General features: G+C 35.6%; 1 protein-coding gene across 3 annotated transcripts in view; it reads right to left on the bottom strand.

Moving 5' to 3' along the window:
* Positions 1-20,953, bottom strand: part of PFKP (phosphofructokinase, platelet) — a 43,205-nt gene that overhangs the window by 16,840 nt on the left and 5,412 nt on the right. For all 3 annotated transcript variants that reach the window (XM_059487773.1, XM_059487753.1, XM_059487763.1), the window contains exons 2-12: positions 18,083-18,156; positions 11,142-11,219; positions 8,730-8,919; positions 6,093-6,258; positions 5,410-5,454; positions 5,207-5,315; positions 4,663-4,758; positions 3,836-3,928; positions 3,362-3,487; positions 2,712-2,776; positions 1,946-2,015 (exon numbers count right to left, since the gene is read on the bottom strand). In XM_059487773.1, coding sequence (XP_059343756.1) covers positions 1,946-2,015; positions 2,712-2,776; positions 3,362-3,487; positions 3,836-3,928; positions 4,663-4,758; positions 5,207-5,315; positions 5,410-5,454; positions 6,093-6,258; positions 8,730-8,919; positions 11,142-11,219; positions 18,083-18,156 — 1,112 coding nt within the window. The remainder of the gene's footprint in view (positions 1-1,945; positions 2,016-2,711; positions 2,777-3,361; positions 3,488-3,835; positions 3,929-4,662; positions 4,759-5,206; positions 5,316-5,409; positions 5,455-6,092; positions 6,259-8,729; positions 8,920-11,141; positions 11,220-18,082; positions 18,157-20,953) is intronic.

Raw genomic sequence — 20,953 nt, 5'->3', positions numbered from 1 at the left:
TATTTATTCAACCAGCTTCATGTTACTAAAGCAGGAATTTTTTTTGCAAACACATTGACAACAAAAAAGCAAAAGAAAAGAGACTCTAGCACCACAGCATTTATGTGTATATCATCAGTACAATGCAGAGAGGAACAGGCAAGTTTTAAAATTAAAGCTATTGGCCAGGTTTTTCAAGCAGCTGACAAAACATTAGTGAACACAAGCACTCAGCATCTTTCCCAACACCAAACATTTTGATTATGGAAGTTTTAAAAATATTTTTGAATGACAATTATAACAATTTGGTCCTGCAGAAGAGGTAGAAGGTATTTAGCTTTATTCTGTAAGAAGAGAACAAAAATAAACAAAACAAAAAAAAAATAGAACAGTTGTTAGGTAACTATCATAGAATCTCATCTGATTAAAAACCAAAACAAGCAAACAAAAACAAACAAACAAACAAACAAAAAAAACCCAAACCAACAACAGCCCCCCCCCAAAAACCACAATAAAAGAGACACAAACCAGAGTATATGTAGGGGCCTTTTTTTTGGTGGTTTTTTTTTTGTTCTTGTACAGTTGAAGGATTGTATAAAAATGCAATGTAAACACAAACAGCAAAATATAATGTGTGCAGAAGCACTGCTGAAGCAGAGCATTCAGCTGGCTCTCCTGATCCGATCAGCTTAGCTCTCTCCTCAATTCCTGTGACATGCACATTTCATCTACTTTTTAATTCCTATTCAACCTCTTTTACTGAAGGCACATGGTTTTGTTAGTATGGTCAAATCTGGGTAGTTAGTAATTACACATGGCCTACATTTCCTTCTAATGCCATTTATCACAGAAGGTATAAGAGAAGTATCTAAAAAAATACAAAAGCCCAGGGCTAACAGTCCTGGATTTGGATTGCTGTACTAAAAAAAAAAAAAAAAAACCAAAAAAAAAAAAAAAAAAACAAAAAAAAAAACCAAAAACAAAAAAAAAAAAAAAAAAAAAAAAAAACAAACCAAAACCCACCACCCAAACACCTGATCTGCCAAAGAAAATGTTAAATATCCACCTAAAAACCCTGAATTCCCTGATCTCTTTATGGTCAGTCTTAGGACCTTACTGTATTATCAATGCAATTTTGCCCCTTTATCATATTGAGAAGCTACCACCAGTCATCGTTACTCAAATATTTATTTGGGAAAAAGACTTCTAGGAAGTATAACAGCAACATCATTATGCAAATAAGGTAACAAATGGTCACAAACCACAGTTAAAAGAGGAATTAACAAGATGAGATGACATAGTCACCAACTATGATCAAACAGAATTATTCAGTAAACTTCTAATAAACCAAAAATAAATCCCTTCTAAGATTTGTTTGCACACAAAATTTAGTGTCTGCTTCCTAAATAAATCCAAATTTCCTCTTATACAAATCTTAGGAACTACAAAGAATCTAAATGTCCATTTATTTAATTTAAACTGTATTATGCATAGTGACTTATTTCACATGAAGGTGATGGATCTGTCCTCAGTACTGCTTTCCATGAATTCCTGTATTTGCCCTTACACTTGAGTGGTTTTACCCTTCAAAAGGAAGGCTTAGAATTCTTTTAATATAGAACCCTCCTTTATTGAAATATTTTCAGAGTCTTAATCATGATCTTAAACTATCACCCCTCCTTCTCTCCATGGTAAGAAACAGAGGGCAAAATAGTAACTATTAGGACCAGACATTTTAACAACTGGGACCAACTGTACATCCAAGACAGAAGGAAACTGTCTTCAGCAACTTTCTAGTTACAACTGTATTTCACTTTAAAACTGTTACCTATTATTAGAATAAACTAGTGTGCTTCAAGTATCTTCATAATATTTAATTTGTAACCTATGCTATAATAGAGGTTTGAAGGGAGTTATTAATGGATCCCAAAGCAGACATGCATTGCACTTTAACAAACCCCCTTACCTTTGGAAGCTCAGCATCTGGCTTTTTGTGCGACAGTAATTTGTACGTGTTAAGGTTGTTTTCAAAGCTCCTAAACAAAGGAGCAAATAAGATAAGCAAATAAAATAGTAACATTTTAAACTCATAGCTATTTTAAAGAAACATTTGAATTTTTCAGAAACATTAAAAAACTGGTATTAAATATTGACACCATTGTTAATGCACATGCAAAACATGGCAAAAACCGGAAATGAGAGAACAATGAGAAATATTCAATTCTTTAAGATAAGAGTCACAAAATGTAAAACAACTATGCAGGTAATAAATTAGTTATCTAGACTGGGGAGAAAGCATTTTATTATCAGATGACTTGAAACAGAAATCACTCTCCGGACAGGACTGAAGAATACCTCCTCCAACATTACTGCTGGAAAACTACCAACTACTTAAAAACAAGCTCACAGGACTGGCCTCAAATTCATGAATAAACAAACTTATGGCAGCTACCAGTCAGGTCATACAGCACAGAAGCTTTTTGCTTTGTTACCAGTTAGCCCAGGAACAGCTCCCAGTCTGACACAGCAGAGAATTACAGCTTGCTTTGTTTTGGTGCAAGTAAAAATTTCAGTTATTCTATTTAAGCAACTCTTCTGTCTCCTCTCATTCTCAAACCCATAAAACCATACAGTTAGTAAAATATTTAAAATAAAATGTCATGTGCCAGCATAACAGCAAAACAATTATTCCTTTCTACAGCAAATAAACTGATATAAGCTATTGGCCATACCTTCCACGAAGCCTCACAGCCTCAAGGAATCTTCCCTCATCCATGGCTTTCTGGACTTCTTGAGTCTTGAAAAAACAAGTTGATTACTCGGTATGTTTAAAAAATACAGGACTTCAAATATTTAGTATATTCCATGTTTTAATATATTTCCACAGTGAAAAAAGAAATACTGACATTTGCTCAATTTATGAGCTACCACCTCTCATAGAATAAATTACAGGGTGAAGGAGAAGAAGAAAGTAGAAACAAATACCTAAAGCTTTAATGGGACAAAGAAATCAACGTATCTATTGTGAACATTTTTCTTTCAGTTTAAACTGTGCAGTTTTAGTGAAGAAACGTGACTTGTGTATGACATGTAAATGGATGCAAGCATCTGAAGAATTTGTTGTAACAATAAAAACAGAAGATCTGAGATGAAATTTTAGAAAACATTAAGAAGTTATGTATTTGTTATTCCTTGATAGTTTGCAAATGAATAGTGAATAGTAACACATAGAGAACATATATGAACTTCATTATTCATTCCCAAACACGGGAAAGTGCTGAACACATTCCATCAATGTCCTAATGAGGACAGGCAATTATTGTACATAGTAATCTGTTGTAGTAAATAAATAACATAAACTGGCTTTTTGCCAGAGCCTCACCATCTGCACACACTCCATCAGAGGCAGACGGACAGCCTGGTTTCCAGACAGGGACACAACACAGGCAGGGGTATCGGGAGTAGCTTCTAAAAGGGCAAGCACGGCTTCCACACCCATACGACTCGCCTGCAAGGAGAGAACCTTTGAGTGGTCAAGCAAGCACTGAAACACACAAGGCCTCCAACCACAGAAATGGTCCTGATTTCTCCACAAATCACTCCTTGGTAAGGTGAAAAAGTTGTGGGCTGTTTACATCCATAAGTATGGATGATTAAGCTTTGCACTTCGATCTTAAGCATGGATTCCTTCCCACAAAGTGTTTCACTACTCTGAATTAGAGCTATTCAGACAGTCAGTGTGAGATAACAGTTGGATTTGTCAAGTTAATCAGGTAGAGAACCATCCCACCCCAAATAAGTAATAAAATGCAGTTGTCCTGTGTGGTGGCATGAGCAGTTATTTGGGAATACTCACAAGAATTCTGTCAAAAGCTGAAGGGGTTCCACCTCTTTGCACATGGCCCAGGATGGTTACCCGGGTGTCAAAACCAAGCCGCTGAACCACGAGCTGCAAAGAATTTCAAAATACAGTGGGTTTATCATTACCATTATTTATACAGATGTTAGCATCATGTACATTTAACACCACTTAATGCTAAATGCTACTTCACAAAACTGCAATTCTGAATGAAGTCAAAAGTATCTCTAAAACCGACAGCTAATGGAAAACAGAACTTCATAGTCACAGGACAGTTAAATCCCAGGTAAAGCCAGAGTATCATAGCTCCTTTCCACCAATGACTATTTCCCAATTTATTTCTTAATGAGCCCTTTAAAAAAACAAAAAAGGCATAAAAATGCAGCTTAAAAATTTTTTTAATCTTAAACACCAATGAAATTTTTAGCAAAGCAACCATTTGGACAAGACTTTGTCCAAAGCACACAGTATTAGTTCACTGTGAGACAGACCGATATTAAAAATTTTACAAGACATACAAAGTAAAACAGGATTATAAATATAGGTTTGAGCTGATTTCAAACTATCAATTAAGGCACACATGAAGCAGATGCTTTTGAATTGCTGTGTTGCATTACAAAGAGAAAAGGTTCCAATTAATTGCCACTGAAAACATTGCCCTTTAATTTGACTATGGAATTTTAGATGATAAAGCACAAGGATAAAATACAATTGTGTGATAAGCTACTTAATGGGAACAGATTTACTCTACAGAAATGTTATTGTTAACAATAAGCCCCATCTTATGAACAGAAATCTTGTATCATAGGGATGTTGACACTTACATCCTTAACCTTCTCTGATGTTATAGGTTTGTTGTGGCAATCAATAGCTCCTTCAGCTACAATAATAATATTCAGCCTTTTCTTTCGTGCACGGTTCTGTAATAAAAATAAAAGCATATTCCTGTAGTTAAAAAAAAACCCAACAGTAATTTACAACATAATTTTATAATCATTTGCTATACATTAAGCTGCTAGGATTTGAGGAAACATTCCTTGTATTTGATCACTCATATGTGACGTGTTCTCAGCCTTTTATTTTCATACACATCTTTTCACTGATTAAGTAAAATGTCTAACACCAAATTGCTGAGGAAATGTACACATATGGCTTATACAGATTTAACTTTATGCAATTCCCAGGGCAGGTCATATCACTTCTCAAAACAACCACAGAGTACAAGAAAAGAAATGTTCAAGATCACAGAGAACTTTATGTGACACCAAAACCAAAGACTTGCTCAAAGTCCTGATCACATTTTTTCATCACTGCTTAAATAAACATGCACAAAGACATGAGGGAATCTCAAACACATTGACAAATTACCTCTGAAAGCTTAACACACATTGAATCTTCCCAGCCTTCTTCTGGTGGGTATTCAGGAATAAACACCCAATCTGCACCACAGGCTAAGGCACTAACCAGAGCTAGATAGCTAAAAAACAGAACAAATTATTAGACTTTTATGGTTCAGATTTCTTTCATAATTGCACCCGTACAAGACACAAAATGCTGAAGACAATACATACCCACAGTGTCGCCCCATAACCTCCAGAACAAATGTCCTCTGATGGCTGTCAAAATAAGAAAACAAATTAACTGAACCTAGTATCATGAAACAGCTTGTGTTTACTATGATTACTGAACTCAGAATTCCTTAGCAAAACAGAAAAATATTAGAAAAACAAAATCATTATCATATTAAATAATATATTTCAAATTAAGTATCTTCCAATGCATTTTCACTACTTTCTTGCAAAACATGCTATGAGAGAAGATATGAACCTTTACTGGAAATGTAAATGATGCAGACCCAAAGTTAAGAACTGTAATGGTATAGCTGTATTTAAAAAAAATTAATTGCTTCATTCTTACTGAAATAAAGCTTATATAACACAGATGCTATTTTTGTATTATTCATGGTGTGTCTGGATCTTCTCTAACAGACTATGGCTGAAAAAGACTCAAAACATTGAAACCAAGTCTGCCCCTAAGGCTGATGCAGTCTCTGTGATTGCATACTTGAAGTGCTGCCATAACAGGAATGATGAAAAAGCACTTATTAAGAAAAAAAGAAACCAAGACATTTGAAACATGCGGCCAAAAAGAAATTTTATTTCCCCACCTACCTAACCTCTATTTAAAATGAACTTAAACAAAAGCATAAGCATGTGTGTATTTGTTATCAGTCTCTATAATATGCTCAATTTACCTCTGAGCAGTGGTCATGATGGCATCCACAACTTCAATTATTCTGTGCAGAGCTGAGTCAGTACCTATGGTCATATCAGTGCCACAGAAGTCATTGTCTATGGATCCAACCATTCCCACAATGTTAAGGTAAGCATATTTCTTAACAGCCTCTGCATCAATCTTTCCTGTAAAGAAGTATTCAGAGAAAGAACTGTAAGACTACTAAAAAAAAAACATTAGATGTATTGCTTGGGTGCTCTACTTTTATAAACTAAACATATCCAAACATTAAATTATGTTTAGATATTTTAGGCAACAAGGTTAGTCAAAACTACAAACAAAAGCCAGTCAAACATCCAAACAAAAGAATCCTGCACAGAACTCCTTACAGTAAGGAAGGAAATAAGAGCTTTTCAGTCCATTTCAAAGTGTCAAATAATTATCAAGTTTGTAACCAATCTTAAAATTGATGGTTTCAAATTAAAACAGTAGCATTCAAACTGTAGTTTCAGTGTAGAAAATGCAATGAAGAAGCAAAAGGATGCAAACTGGATGTGATTATGGGCGTATGTAAACAGTTAGAAACCAGCATCCAACTTTTGAAGACTTCTCTTTTGCAACACTGAAAGGCTCTGATTTCATGATTAATAAGCAAACAGAACAGAAAAGCTCCTATTCTACGTCTTAGCAGTGTCTCCCAAGACAGCAATGACAATGCTGCATCATCCAAGAGCTCTAAAGGATCTCAAGGATGAAACACCTTAGATGCTTAAGCACTTAAAACTACCTTAGTATCTGTGGATGGGATGGTAGTAAATATAATGCCAAATTTTTAATATGAGATTCAAGTACTATGTATCAGTGTGTTTAATGTCTACGTTACAGAAAAACAGCAGAAACCATAATGAAAAAATATAACTAATGTCCATGAAGATATATATAACATTGTGAAGAAGAATCAAAATGTTTTCTATGAATGTATACCATGCATTACAAACCTCTTCTAGAGTTCCAAATGTGACTTAATATCTGGTTGACATATTCTACTTAGATTTCTAAAAAGCCATTGACAAAGTCTTTTGCCAAAGGATTTTGAGGAAACTAAGCAGTCACTGTACAAGACAGAAGGCTTTTCATAGAGTAAATAATGTGAAACAGAGGTAAAAAATACGAGGCAGTGGTAAACACAAATTCTTGTATCTTAGGAAGGAAATCAATGGAGCTCTACAGGGATCTGCGCTGTTCACTCAGCAATAACCTGGAAAAGGGAATGAGCAGCAAAGTGCCAAAGTTCATTGATCAAACTGAATTATTTGGGATCTAAACATATGGAGTGTTTGAGAAGAAATGAAGACTAGCAAGACACAGTGAGCAGTAAAGTATCAGATGGAATTCATTGCAGATAAATGTAAACTAAGACACATGAAAAAAATGTACCCTAACATCACAAACAAATAAAACTATTTCCAGCATAATATAAAAATGCTGTTTTCATTAATAAATCAGCTTCAATGCTCAATAGCAGTAAAAAAAAAAATCAAAATATTAGAAAATATTAAGAAAAGAGTAGAGAACAAAACAAACATCATTATACTACTGTGTAGATCCATGGTTTGCCCTCATCTTGAATACTGGGTGCAGTTGTGGTCCTCCCCACCTCAAAACAGGGTAGAACTGGAAAAGGTTCAGAGAAGGGCAACAAAGATGATCAAAGATATAGAACTTACATATAAGGAACAACTAAGCAAACTAGGATTCTTCCATCTAGAAAAAGAGATGATGAAGGGAAAATAAGACAGCTGTAAAATCTCAAGTGGCATGCAGAGAGGAAGCAGGATTGATCATTCATGGTCTACTCTAACACAGAAACTATGGATATCAAATGATCTAGAAGCCAGCAGGATCAAAATAAACAGAAGAAGATTCTTCACAAACTTCATTATTCAGTGAAGCTGCAGAACTCCTTGCTACACAGTGTTTTCAGCAAAATTCTGTATGCCTTCAAGTAGACTGTATACATTCATGAAAGAGAAATTCATTAAGGACTGCTAACAGCATCTGGTTCAAGAAGCTCCAAAGACAGAAATGGATGGAACCCATCAGAGTTTTTATGCATTATGAGTAACACATAGCATCAACACAGCATTATTTTAGTCTTTACTCTTCCCTGTGCATTTTTCTGGATGCTATCAAAGGCAACTACTGGGCTGGCTGTACTTCTATCAACAGCCTCTTAATGTTCTGATCTTAAATAATGACACACAGGAAGGAAAGCATCATAATTTAATAACATACAAATGTGTCACTTGTTGTAGGAAAGGAATTACCACCTCAGATTGGATATGAGGGCATAGAGCTTTTCAAGCAAAAGGTATGAAGCTCAGATCCTGAAAATTACTCACAATAGAGGACAAAAGCCACACAGATTGCTGCCCAGTGACTTATTTGGCTGTTCTGGATCTTTATGATACACATGAGCGGATCTACAGAAACCAAAAGATATTATTTTTGAAGAACTACGCGATTTCCTAGAATGACGTATTTGATTTTTAAACTTTAGATGCACCCTGTGGATAGAGTCTGCACCCCTGCAGTTAGGGTTCATAACTCCCCTGCAGACCGGAGGGGAAGCCTAGGGGGCTGAGGGCACACCGACCTTTCTGTGCCAGCTCCTCCAGCAGCCCGCTCCACTCCTCGCGGAAGAGGTTGGCGCCGGTCAGGCTGCCGTCGCCGCCGATCACGCACAGGTTGGTGATGCCCCTCTGCACCAGGTTGCAGGCAGCCTGCAGGCGGCCCTCGCGCGTGCGGAACGACTTGCAGCGCGCGCTGCCGATCACCGTGCCCCCCTAGCACAGGCGAGAACAGCACTTTCATTTAATGTTCCAGTACATTGCTGTGCATTTCTAAGATGGATCAGTGATGAGGTTTGTAGCATAACCTCCATCTTTCAATTTTACAGTGAGGTAAGGTAATGATAGACAAATTATCAAACCTGTGGGAATTTATGTTCAAGGACAGATACATACACACACAGATATACACACACACAAAAACAAAAAAAAAAAAAAAACACTCAAAAATGACTGATAAAGAGCTACTCTGGAAGGAAAATGTTAAATTACATGGGATTAATTTTAGCAGTATTTAAATAAATAGGTTGCTACTTAAATTTAAAAGTGATATATTAACTAGTTAAGAATTTACATTAATTTGCCTCAGTGTGGTATTTTTTTCCCAAATATCACAAGATACATAGACAATAAGAGAAAAAAATGTATCCCTGAAATTCAAAATTAGCACCCACTGTCGTTCCACAGAATTATGGAAATAAATGCCTTTAATTCCTTATAGACCAGACTAATGCTACATTTTCTTTTTTACTGATTATCTGTCGCATTTATTAATATGAATTTAAAAGCTTCTTTTGGAAATGGTGGTATTTTTAAAAATAACTGAACTGCTGTCACTGAAAACTGCTGGGTGTTTTGCTGGACACACACATCATTTACACACCTTCTGTGTTTATGTTGTTCAGTCACTCAAGAAGTTTAATTTTTGCCTTATTTATTCTCACAGTAAAAAGTAGTATTTTTTTGTCCTGCAAGCAAATCTGGAGATAATTACATCCCTTTTGCATAAACATTCCCTTCACTTTAACTAGTAGTAAATCTGTCACATCCATCTACATTTGAACTTCAAATCTGGAGTGGCTGCACTGACACAATTCACCCTATCAATAGATGTTTAAGCTCTCAGGCCAGTTTGCCATCTGTGTTGCATAGCTGCTAGTGGAAAGAAAAGAAAGTGGAACAGAATTCAGCTGTCTCCAGAAAAAAAGGTATATGTGCACCCATGGACATGCTGAAAAAAAAATCAGAACTAAAAAATGTCTCTAAAACTAGGTATTTTCATACTTAGAAGAAAACAGCTGCAAGAGGAAAAAAAACTGTACTTGAAACAAAGTGTTACTTGTTCTGAATAAACAAATACACAATGGGCTGTAAAATCTTTCTCATCAAAACAACACATTCTATTCTGTAAGATACATGCTGAGGTTCAATGTTGGTCTGTTGCATTACCAGCAATAAAGCTCAGAAAGATGTTTTTCTTTTACCCTACACATGTACAGGAGCCTACATCCTGCTCCTGCCTATGCTCTTGTGTGGCTTGGCCAAGAAAACTCAATTTTCCTGTCATCATAAGATTAATCTGGATGATGCTCTTAGTCATATTGTTTAGTTTTAGGTCCTTATGGGTCCCTGTCAACTTGATATATTCCATGATTCTACTTAAAAATTCTGCAAGATAGACATGGGAGAAAAAAAGAAGAAAAGAAAAACAACTAAACACAGGGGACAAAATACCTCACAGTACTCCAGGGCATTGGTTTAAAAAAACAAAAAATTGTCTCTGCTAACTGTTTTGTGTTCATTAACTTTACAAAAAACTCCAAAGAAACCCATGCTTCACCTGGAGGTAGTTTTCAGAAAGCTTGGCAAGCAGTAAGGCTTCTTCCCCAAACATAGCACCTGCTCTGGAAGAGGCAACAACATTACCATGCTGAGCAAAAGCTGGGGAGATCCAAATGGCCACAGTGCAGAATGTTGGAACAAAAATGTACCAAGGCACTGGCAGTATGTGAGCTCTGCAGAACTGCACTGTAATTACATCCCTTACTATAATTCTAAATCCACTTACACAGAAAGACAACAGGGTTTCGTAAGAAATTAATTGCCTTGCAAAACAGCTGTTTCATGTTTTAGCCCTATAATGTCTTTTCTACTAAATATAGACTTGCCTGTATGGCTTTAGGAGGCTAATGACAGGTGACATTGCAAATCTAGAACAAAGGTTTTCAAGATAATTTCTGGGCTCCAAATTCAAGACCACACCAAGATCTCCAGCAAGTGTCAGTGCAGAAACCAGGCTCTGCTGGAAGAGGCACGTGCTGGCCACTCATCACACCCAGTGCAAATACACAACTCCAGCAGGTGCCTGGATCTGCAATTTTGGCACTTCTGTTTGAATAAAGAGGTTTTGGGTCCCACTCTCACCCCACAGCACTTACCACTTGCAGGATACTCGAAACACTTTCCCATGAAACTTCTACAATATTATCACCTCCATCAACCATTCCCTGGTAACCCTGCAAAAGGGAAAGTATTTCATAAGTCTGATTTTAAAAACTACATCAAATTTCCACTACAGTAATACTCACTTTGTGCACTTTAATAAAACTTTAATTAAAAACATTGAATTAAAAAATACTCAATTTAAATGAAACTATTCAAGAAGGTATCAGTGCTTCTTTTATGGGGGAAAAAGCAAAACAAACCCTCTTCCTAAAGGATCAGTTACAAAAACATCATCAAGATAAGGTAACACTTTACAGAGATTACACAGCTATAAAACTAGAATGGTAATGTGCTTCTTCTCTAAGAATAAATATTCAAATATATTTTCAAAAATTTACAAAGAACTTTGAAATGCATTATAAAACATTTTCCTTAGAAGCATAATCTCAGCCTGGGGCCATGAACTTAGGAAATCATTGTAACACATTGTACATTTTTCCCCACAGTGCTGGTAATTACCAAAACATGATAAAGAGCAATAATCCAAATTTTTTCATAAAAGAACAAGAAATCAGATGACACAACCTTTTTTCATTTTTTTGAGGCAGTCACACAATAAATAAAAGACATTTAATAGGAAAGAAATACAATTTTTAGTGATGCATTTAAGAAATTCCTAATACCTTAACTTAAATGGTCTTCTGAAACCACTGTATGCTGTAATATAAGAAGAACTTCACTTATCTGGAACAAGGAAAACTATCCAGCAAGCAGCTGAAGAGTTTTGTCTGGCTTTGCTTTATTTCTTCTCTACAAAAATACTAGCAGGATGGCAATTACAGATTATTTTCCATTAGGTGATATTGTGAACATTGATTAAAAAAATAAAACAAAGAAAAGAAAAAGAAAAAAGACAAAAAGAGAAAGAGAGAAAAAGAGAGAGAAAAAGAGAGAGAAAAAGAGAAAAAGAGATAAAGAGATAAAGAGATGAAAAAGAGGAAAAGAGAAAAAGAGAAAAAGAGAAAAAGCAGCCAAGTCCTAAGTTTAGAAAACCCTAACTGACAGACACCAGAATAAAACTGGAATTACCATTCAACTTTTTGACATTTATTTAAATCCATAGGGAAAATATGTTAAAGAAAATAAACCAAGAACTACTAAAGAAAAATAACCATGGCAATGTTTATGTCTCAATTTTTAGATTATGTGTACATATTCCCCATACTAAGGAACAATCAGTTAACAGTTTTTCTCTGTGCAGTTTCTTTTTTTTTAAAAAGTCAGGAACTAGAAAAAGAAGAAGTTCAGAAAACAGCAAAAGTGACATCATAAACTGGAAAAATTTAATTTGGCACAATTCAGGGTATATGCAGAATTTACTCAATAAGCAGTAACTTGGAAACATACTAAGCCTACAGTGGCTTAGTATTCATATAATATATATTATTTTTTATATCAAACTTTGAGTCCTCACCAGCTCGAGAAAATTAGAATGTAAAGATAACCTGGACACAGCAAAAGCACCAGTTACTCAATTAGGCACTTCAGGATTCCAGCACAGATTCCAGGGGGAAAGCGTGAAAGTTTCTGCTCAGTGAGACTTGACTGAATAATTTAGAGACAATATGATCAAGCAATAGCAAAAAGCATCAAGATGGAAAACGACTTATATCTCCAATTTCTGCCATCCAACAGACCTTTTCAATATCTTGTACATTCTCATGTGTATGAGGTGTATCTAATGTATACACACAGAATGGTGTGGGCTGAACAGAACCTTAAAAGATCATCAAGTCCCAGTTCCCAGCCACCAGCAGGGACATCTCCCACAAGAGCAGGCTGCTCAATGCCCATCCCACCTGGCCTGGAGCACTGCCAGGCTTGGGGCATCCACATCTGCTCTGGGAAACCTGCCCAGTGACTCAGCACTCTCACAGTAAAGAATTCCCTCCATACAGCTAACCTGCATTTCCACTCTTTCACTTTGCCCCCATTACTCCTTGTCCCATCATTACAGTTCCTGGTGAATTATATTCCCAGCTCCCTTGTGGGCCCCTACATACAGGACACGCTATTTCTATGTTTATGTACACACACACTGACTTGAAGAGCTAAGCCATTATTTACAAAATTTATTAAAATTAGAGTAAAGTGGAAAATGAATAATGCTTAATCTACATAGCAACTTTAAAAAAATTCTCCCTCAGATAAAGTGGAAAGATCCTCAGAAAGAAACATTGCAGTAGAAACAACTAAGCTTGATGATGGCTAATAAATTACTAAGTTCATTCAGCACCTGCTTTGCTTGTTTGATTTTTTTTAAACATAGAATTGGATGTTACTTGTATCCTTCAGTACTGGAGTGAAAACTTTCTAAGTATTTCCATTGACAGCTACAATAACTCAAGAGATCCACTGGCAGTAAATAGTGTAATGTTGCGTCTTAATTCAGTTTGTAACACTGACTACAGTAAGCTGCACTGAGAGCTGACAACAACATGTACAGAACATGTGTGCTCAAGTCATTCACCTTCCATTTTAACTTGAGAGGAAAAACAAAAGTGCATCCAAACAAGTATTACATATAAGAAATCTATACAGAAATAAGACTGATGGAATAAAATTCCCAATTTTCAGATTAACAAATCTAAAACACAGAACAAAGTAAAGAGATAAAATAGTAGATTAAGTTGTCTGTAAGACATGAAACACCTCATAGCTAGGCTAACAATGAGCTATGAGCCATTCCTGCACCATGTTTCTTTAAAATAGAAGGAATTTGTGCATTTCAGTCAGGAGTTCATATCTGTGCAGACAAGTGAGAACTGGGGATATATTAACAATTCCTCCCACTACAAGGTAAGGGTAGGGAACCTTTGGAATCATGATCTGTTTTAACTGTTGTAAGAACTTTTCCTAATTCAGTTGTCTGCCAAGTATGTGTATGCCACCTCTGAGTAAGGCAGATAGAACTGTCACATTGTTTTCCACACCATTAAAAGATACAAGCTATAGAATTAGAACGGCTTTCTAAAACAGCTATTGGGGAAAAAACATAAATTACTAAATACAATTGAGTATAAATGATGATGATTTCCATTTATTGTTTTAGTTAGATAAACACTGATGAGGACTGGACAATGTATGTTTGAAGGTTTACCACTGCTCCAATTGTATGGTTACCAAAAATCACTGGCAGATGTGACTACAGATCTTAATATGATAAATTACTGTCAATTTATAGTAAAAAAGTAAATTCTTACTTAGATCCTAAAAATACAGGTGGCTTGTGTACTGAGACAAAAACTGTGTAGCAAGAATGGAAAAAGTGAACTGTCAAAAAGTGTGTGTGTGAATATCAGCTCCATTTTATGTTTAATCCTTCAAACCTAAATATTCAAAGAAGAAGAAGAAGAAGGAGTCCTTGTGGGTTCAATGCTCACAGGGTACATTCACACACTGCAACTCCAGGAGAGTGTGGCAGGAGCAAACATGGCTTCCAGCCTGAATTCTGAAGACAAAAGCTTTTGAAAAAGAACAATCATCTTCTGATGTGTTACATGTGAGACATTTGGGGCTTTAAGAGTTATGTGAATTTACTCACTGAGGATTCTTAGCCATTGCTCAACAACATAAAATAATATTGCCACTGAGGGCACAAACCCCCAAGAAAAGACATTAAGTTTGCCTCACAGGAATCCATGACTGCCATACCATTGCACTCCCAATGCTGGCCTCTGCAGAAAAAGACTCTTAACCAAGATGCAGAATCTAAAAGCTCCATAGCTTAGTAGCAAGAGCCCACATCTGCTGGGAACTATGTGCTTCAACCCTGGAAAAAGGGCAGGTTATTTGTATAAATATTTAAGACCTCAAGTTTCTAAAACTGAGCTGCCATAAATGAGAGGCATCATTTTTTCTTCCCATTCTCAATTAAAAAGGAAAAACAAGACAAAATAAAAATTAACCTGACTTTAATAGTTTCTGATTAGTGAAAAAAAAAATTAAACTAGCTCCCTAGAAGAGCCTGATACTCTACACATACTTCCAGCTCCTAAATTCCCATACCATGAGTGAAATTAATCTGTGGGTATTATAATTTTAATTCAGACTGGAGTAGATTTGAGGAATAATAAGATGATAGTCAAGAAGGATAACTACAGACTAAAATAAAATATTAAGAAATACAAAACTGTGAAGCTAGCAGAACTGTATAGATTTGCAATTAATGGCAAAAATTTGAAATGTGCTAACTTCAGTGAATTAAGAAATACAAGGGATTTTAAAATTTTATAGCTAAAAATTCACAGGTTTTATACAAACTATTAAAAAGGCATAGAACAAATAATAGCTTTTATATAAATTATCTTCTAGTTTTCACTTTCACACGAGTTTACTCTTTTTTTCCTTTTGGGACTTGAAGTCCAAATAGGCCATGAAGTCCAGTATGGAACTGTTTCTTTATCTGGGCTTTCATGAAACCAATTTAAAAAGGCTAGAAAATTACTCAGATCTTATTCACTACCAATTTTAATTCATTTATCTTGGTAATTCCTCATCACAAGATGAAGAAAAATGGAGTTAGGAAAACAGAATTACTTTTTTACTTAGAATATGGAACTAGTGCTGCCCACAGCTGTAGAAGACAGATGGTTTTGCAGTGCAAAAAAAGTTCATTTGACAGACAGAGCTACAGGAGAAATAAAGCATATGATGACTACAGCAAAGTAAGCTTGAAAAGGCTGAGACCTTTAACTCTGTTTTTGGATTCAAATAAGAATACTTTTTTTCTTCTTTTGGATATGGTCACTTCAAGTTTTTCCTTCATTATTTCAGAGCAGCTTCAATACAAATATCATTTTATCCTGATCTAAGTGTTAAAATGCTCAAAACGTTGGCTTAAGATACACTATCCTCTTTGCTTACACACTCAAGTCACATTCAATAAACTGTAACTCAGAGGGAATACTTTATTAAAAGCATTAAATAACTCAAACTATACCCAAAAATACAACCCCTCTATCCATCACACAAAGGCTTAGAACAGGGAACATTAGTGACAAGTATCAGAAGAAGACTTTTACCTTCTATTACACTTGTCACCTTTATTTGTTTCCCATTTCAAAGGGGTAAAATTAAACAGCTGTTTCATTTCAGTGCTTGCAACTCTGTTTCTCTGAAGTACTTGTAGGCATTGTGAAGGAAAAGTGACTTCATATTTCAATTATCACCAGTCAGAGAAGAACAAAGCTTAGTGTTCAGTACTTTACAAAATACAGAACTGAATGGACTAATCCAGAAGCAAGATCTTTTTCAGAGCCCATACTTGCAATGAAATGTGCATTTCCTGAGACCCTGCTGTTACGTTGAAGACAGAAGGACAATACATATGGGAAACTGAAAATTCCCAACATTGACTACTTCTTTTACAATCACTTTTCATTCTGAATTATCTGTGACTTCACACTGGTGAATTCTACCAAACATAGGAGCATCCTAAATTAAATAGCACTATTTTGATAGGCCCAGTTCAGAAAAAACAAGTATTTAAAGTTCTCTTGAAATTTATCACTCTGTGATACCAAATATGTTTAAAAGGTGAAAAAATACGGCAATTCTTTAACTTGATCAAAAAATAAATTCAAATCCAAGTCCTGGCCTTAAAGATGCCCAAAACACCCTCCTTACTACCCTCCAGAGAAGTATCTGACCCATTTCAGTGAGCCTGCACAACAGCTGAACACTGAAGGAATTCCAGAGATTGGCCATGTAATTAGCACACACTAAGTATTCAGAGCAACTTGCCCTAGCACAGTAGTAGGAAAGAATTTTGGAGCACAGTCCTCTGCTTATTTGCATTTCAATATACTTTGCATCTCATTAGTAAATGAGCTATAGGAATAAGCAGACAGGGAAAAAATGGATAAACAGCTACTTTTTAAAGACAAATTCTGTATTTACTATGCACAAAACTAAAATGAAAGCATTTTCTAAGTGCTTCTATGAATTCTAGTACTTTATATTTTTATATTAAAGTTAGACTTTAGAAATTTTTTCTTATGATTTGTAATAACCTCAGACTACTAATGAGCTGTACAGGAATTCCAGTGGGAACAGAATCTATTTACTGCATTGTATTTATTGTACTTATCTATTGTATCTATTTACTGTATTGCTTAATCTACAAAAATTGTATAAAAACTGAAAGTGTCCTTTACAAGGAAGTCTAACTGCAAAAGTCTATACCAGGAATACAAATAAGTGGAGCATCACCTTGGTACTGACATTAAACTTGCCCCATCTTTTTTTCTTATTGCATGATTGCTACAGAAATTTACAATATTTCTGCACATACAGTTACAAATTTCAACCACAAAATTCTGATGTCAGGACAGACCAAGGAGGGTCAAGTTTTTGATGTGGCTTTTTTGTGTTTGTTGGTTGAGTTTCTTCAGTTGCAACCTATACATCAGGCAAGATGGCACCAGTGCCACAGCACCCTTGATCAAAACTAAGCTGTGAAGTGAGGGTGAGGATACATCCTTAGCATACTCTAGGAAAATGGAGTCAAAGGATTAAGAATTAGTGGTTTAAACAGGTTTAGGAAAATATTTATGGAGTACAATAAGTGAGGCCAAACATCCAACCAGTGCACAGATATGTAGCTCACTGCAGGGTGACAATGCTTTCAAGTCTTTGGTAGCACACAAAGAATTCCATATGTTTAAGAAATTACTTTTAATTACATAGTTTAAGAATATACCTTGTGAGATGTAAATTTCCATAAAAATCAAAAGTACTAAATAAAACACACAGTGAAAAGGAATGGCACCTACAACATTTTTAATTTATACTATTTAGTCTCCATGGTGTTTTTACAAAAACTCAAGTTTAGTGAGAAGACAAAATACAGAATGAATGAAACAAAACTAACCTCATAAATAAAATAGACTTTGGCATTTACATAGATTCCCATGCGCACTACTGCCCGCACAGCAGCATTCATACCTGGGAAGAAAAAGCAAAATCACATTGTTAAAGTCATCCAGCACTTTCTGCAGAGCAAAAGTGTTGTGTCTTGAAAAGAAAGGGAACACTAATTCATTCCTAAAGAAAGACAATGACCAGCATCCATTAAAACAGAAATTTGCTTAATGACAGTGCAAGCAGCCCATGAGTATGAAGGGCTCAGAATTATTCTTTGTTACAATAATTATGTGAATGCCAGTGTGTGTGTTAATCAGAGATTAAATTGCTGCTGACTGCAAAATAGCATTGTAGAAGTTACAGCTACTGAACAACCAAGTAAATTAATTTTGCAATATTGGTTAGTTTCCAGTCTGAAATGCAAAACATTCAGCAAGCTAAAATTTAGCTTCTTCAGATAAGAAATTATATTTGAACAGATTTTCTGGGATTTCCAAAATAACACAGGTGTATATACAGTATTTTGGGGGGAGCAGAGCCAAAGTTGACCTGGACAGACACTCATCTAAAAAGACAAATGTAATTAACATAAATAATACCATATTGACTCATTTGACAGGAAAGTGTCTGAACACCACTTTGGTCCCAAAAATGCAAGCTCTGATTGGAATTCCCTGCTCACAAGACATCTGACAAACAATAATTATGGAAAATTTTCCATTTAAGTCCCATGGTCAAACACTTAACCTCCTGAGCAGCAGTGGAATTCCACTGGTCCCTCTACACAGCCAAATGAATTTCTCTTATAATTCATTCCTTCAGATACTGCCTTACCTTACCCATTATTCAGGAACTTTCCAGAACTAATCAACTAATTGCTTCCATACCACCAAAACAGACATGAGAGCTCACACAAAGCACAAAGAGAGAAATAGTTAGGCTATACTGTGCGTCTTGGCACATTAGTGACAAATGGATGCAAGAAGGATGACAACCCGAAGTGCCAGGCACCAATTCTCCAACACTCCTGCATTTAATATCAAAACAGCCAAGTAGCAGGTAAGCTCTGCTGCTCAACACAGGTGCTAAGTGTTCTCCTCTCTGCAGATATAAAAAGCTTGTAACTAGAATATATAAACAACACAGCAAGTCCCAAAGATTTAATCTTACACAGTATCTACCTTTACTGCAAAAAATATTGAGCTGTAAAAGTCAACCTGTCTAAAGAATCCGGCTGAGTTTTTCTCAAAGATTCATAACTTATGAGCACACCAGAAAGTCCCTGAAGTTGCTCAAAGCAAAACAAAAAAATTAAGTTTGCCACAACCAAAAAGTTGGTTTTGCTGTTTATGTAGATGTCACTTACACTTCAGATAAAAATCAGAAGTAACAATGTTTTCACGTAAGTCCTGTTTTAGGAAATTGTAGCAAGAATTCTTTCAGCCAGAGTTGGCCTTGTGGCATAGCTGGAAAAAGCTTTCAAATGCCAAGCCAGCTAAAAGCACAGCTTTAGACAAAGAAGTGGATGATGCCAAAGAAAAACAGAGACTCTCATCTGACAGTCTGTAATGAAAGGAAAGTTAGCATGATAAATCTCAGATCAAACAGAGCAAAGTTATCTCCTCAGTGAAACAGTTTTCATAACAAAATTAACACCCCTGAGACACAAAGACCTTTAATTTTAACAAACTGACAGCTCATCCCAGCACTGCCATTTTCCACAAACAGGAGCACTCAGCACAAGGTACTCCTTTCACCAAAGCCCACAGCTTGCTTCTATTAAAGCACATTTTGTGTGGGAGGCTTTTTTGTTGTTGCTGCTTGGTACTGAGGTTTTTTGGCAGTTGTGTTTTGGCTTTTGGGGTTTTTTTTTGGAGGGGGGTTGTTGTTGTTTAGTTTGCTGTGGAAAGTTTGTATATAAATCCTTAATACAGCCACATAATTTCTTAGTGAATACCTTTCAGTTTCCATGTTTCTTGCATGAAAAATAGGAAAATTCACAATTTGCCTGCTCTGTAAAAAGGCAAAATACTAGGGGAAAAAAAAGTGTAATCCCACAGAACACAGACAGCATCTTCCCAGTACTACCACTGCAGTTTTAGAAGTTTAGGTAACTACATTTTATTGTTATTTCATGTTGTATATGTTATCTCCTTATAGAGAAAAAGGACTTGGTTGTCTGGTGGCAAGCTCCTGGCTTACATTTCAGAAGGGCTGAGGACTACAGGATATTAAAATTCAATACCTACAAAACACAGTTAACACATTGCAGCTTTAGATTTCTACAGTTTGGCTGTCTTAACTGCAGTAATTCAAGAAAAAAAATCATGAAACCTCCGTAGAACTGTTTAATAAATTTCATTATTTGTGGAATCTTACAAAAGTATTTGTGAATTACTGCAATAACCATGAAATGTTATTACTCATGCTTATTACTTTATAAGAGATTTAGCAGGTTAACTGTGGATTTAGTCCTGAATAATAAACGCAGTTTGATAAACATATAGGATTAGAATAGCAGCTTCAAAAGAAAGCCACAAGTAAAACCAGTATTGTTTTTAATAATATAAGTATTATTTTAAATGTTTCTGAATTACTACTGGCTTTTGCACTAAAGCCTTGGAAAAAGGAAAATATTTATTTTGCTCTTTTGGACTCAGCAAAGATTAAGTGAAATGCAGCTACTTTCAGGGCTTTACATAACATTTGAATTAATTTAAAAGTTGATAATTTATTGTCCTTGATCTTGTTTATTCAATTGTCCTTAAAAGGAGCATTTGGTTTTCATAACAGGGTTACAAACAGTACTGCAGAAATCTTTACATTATTTCAGGGGCTCTCTCTGCCTCCTAAAGAGTACCCCTCTCTTGTGCCTACG

The sequence above is a fragment of the Ammospiza nelsoni genome, chromosome 1 (assembly GCF_027579445.1).
Source record: "Ammospiza nelsoni isolate bAmmNel1 chromosome 1, bAmmNel1.pri, whole genome shotgun sequence".
Taxonomy (NCBI): Eukaryota; Metazoa; Chordata; class Aves; order Passeriformes; family Passerellidae; genus Ammospiza; species Ammospiza nelsoni.
This window is presented reverse-complemented; position numbering and strand designations above follow the sequence as displayed.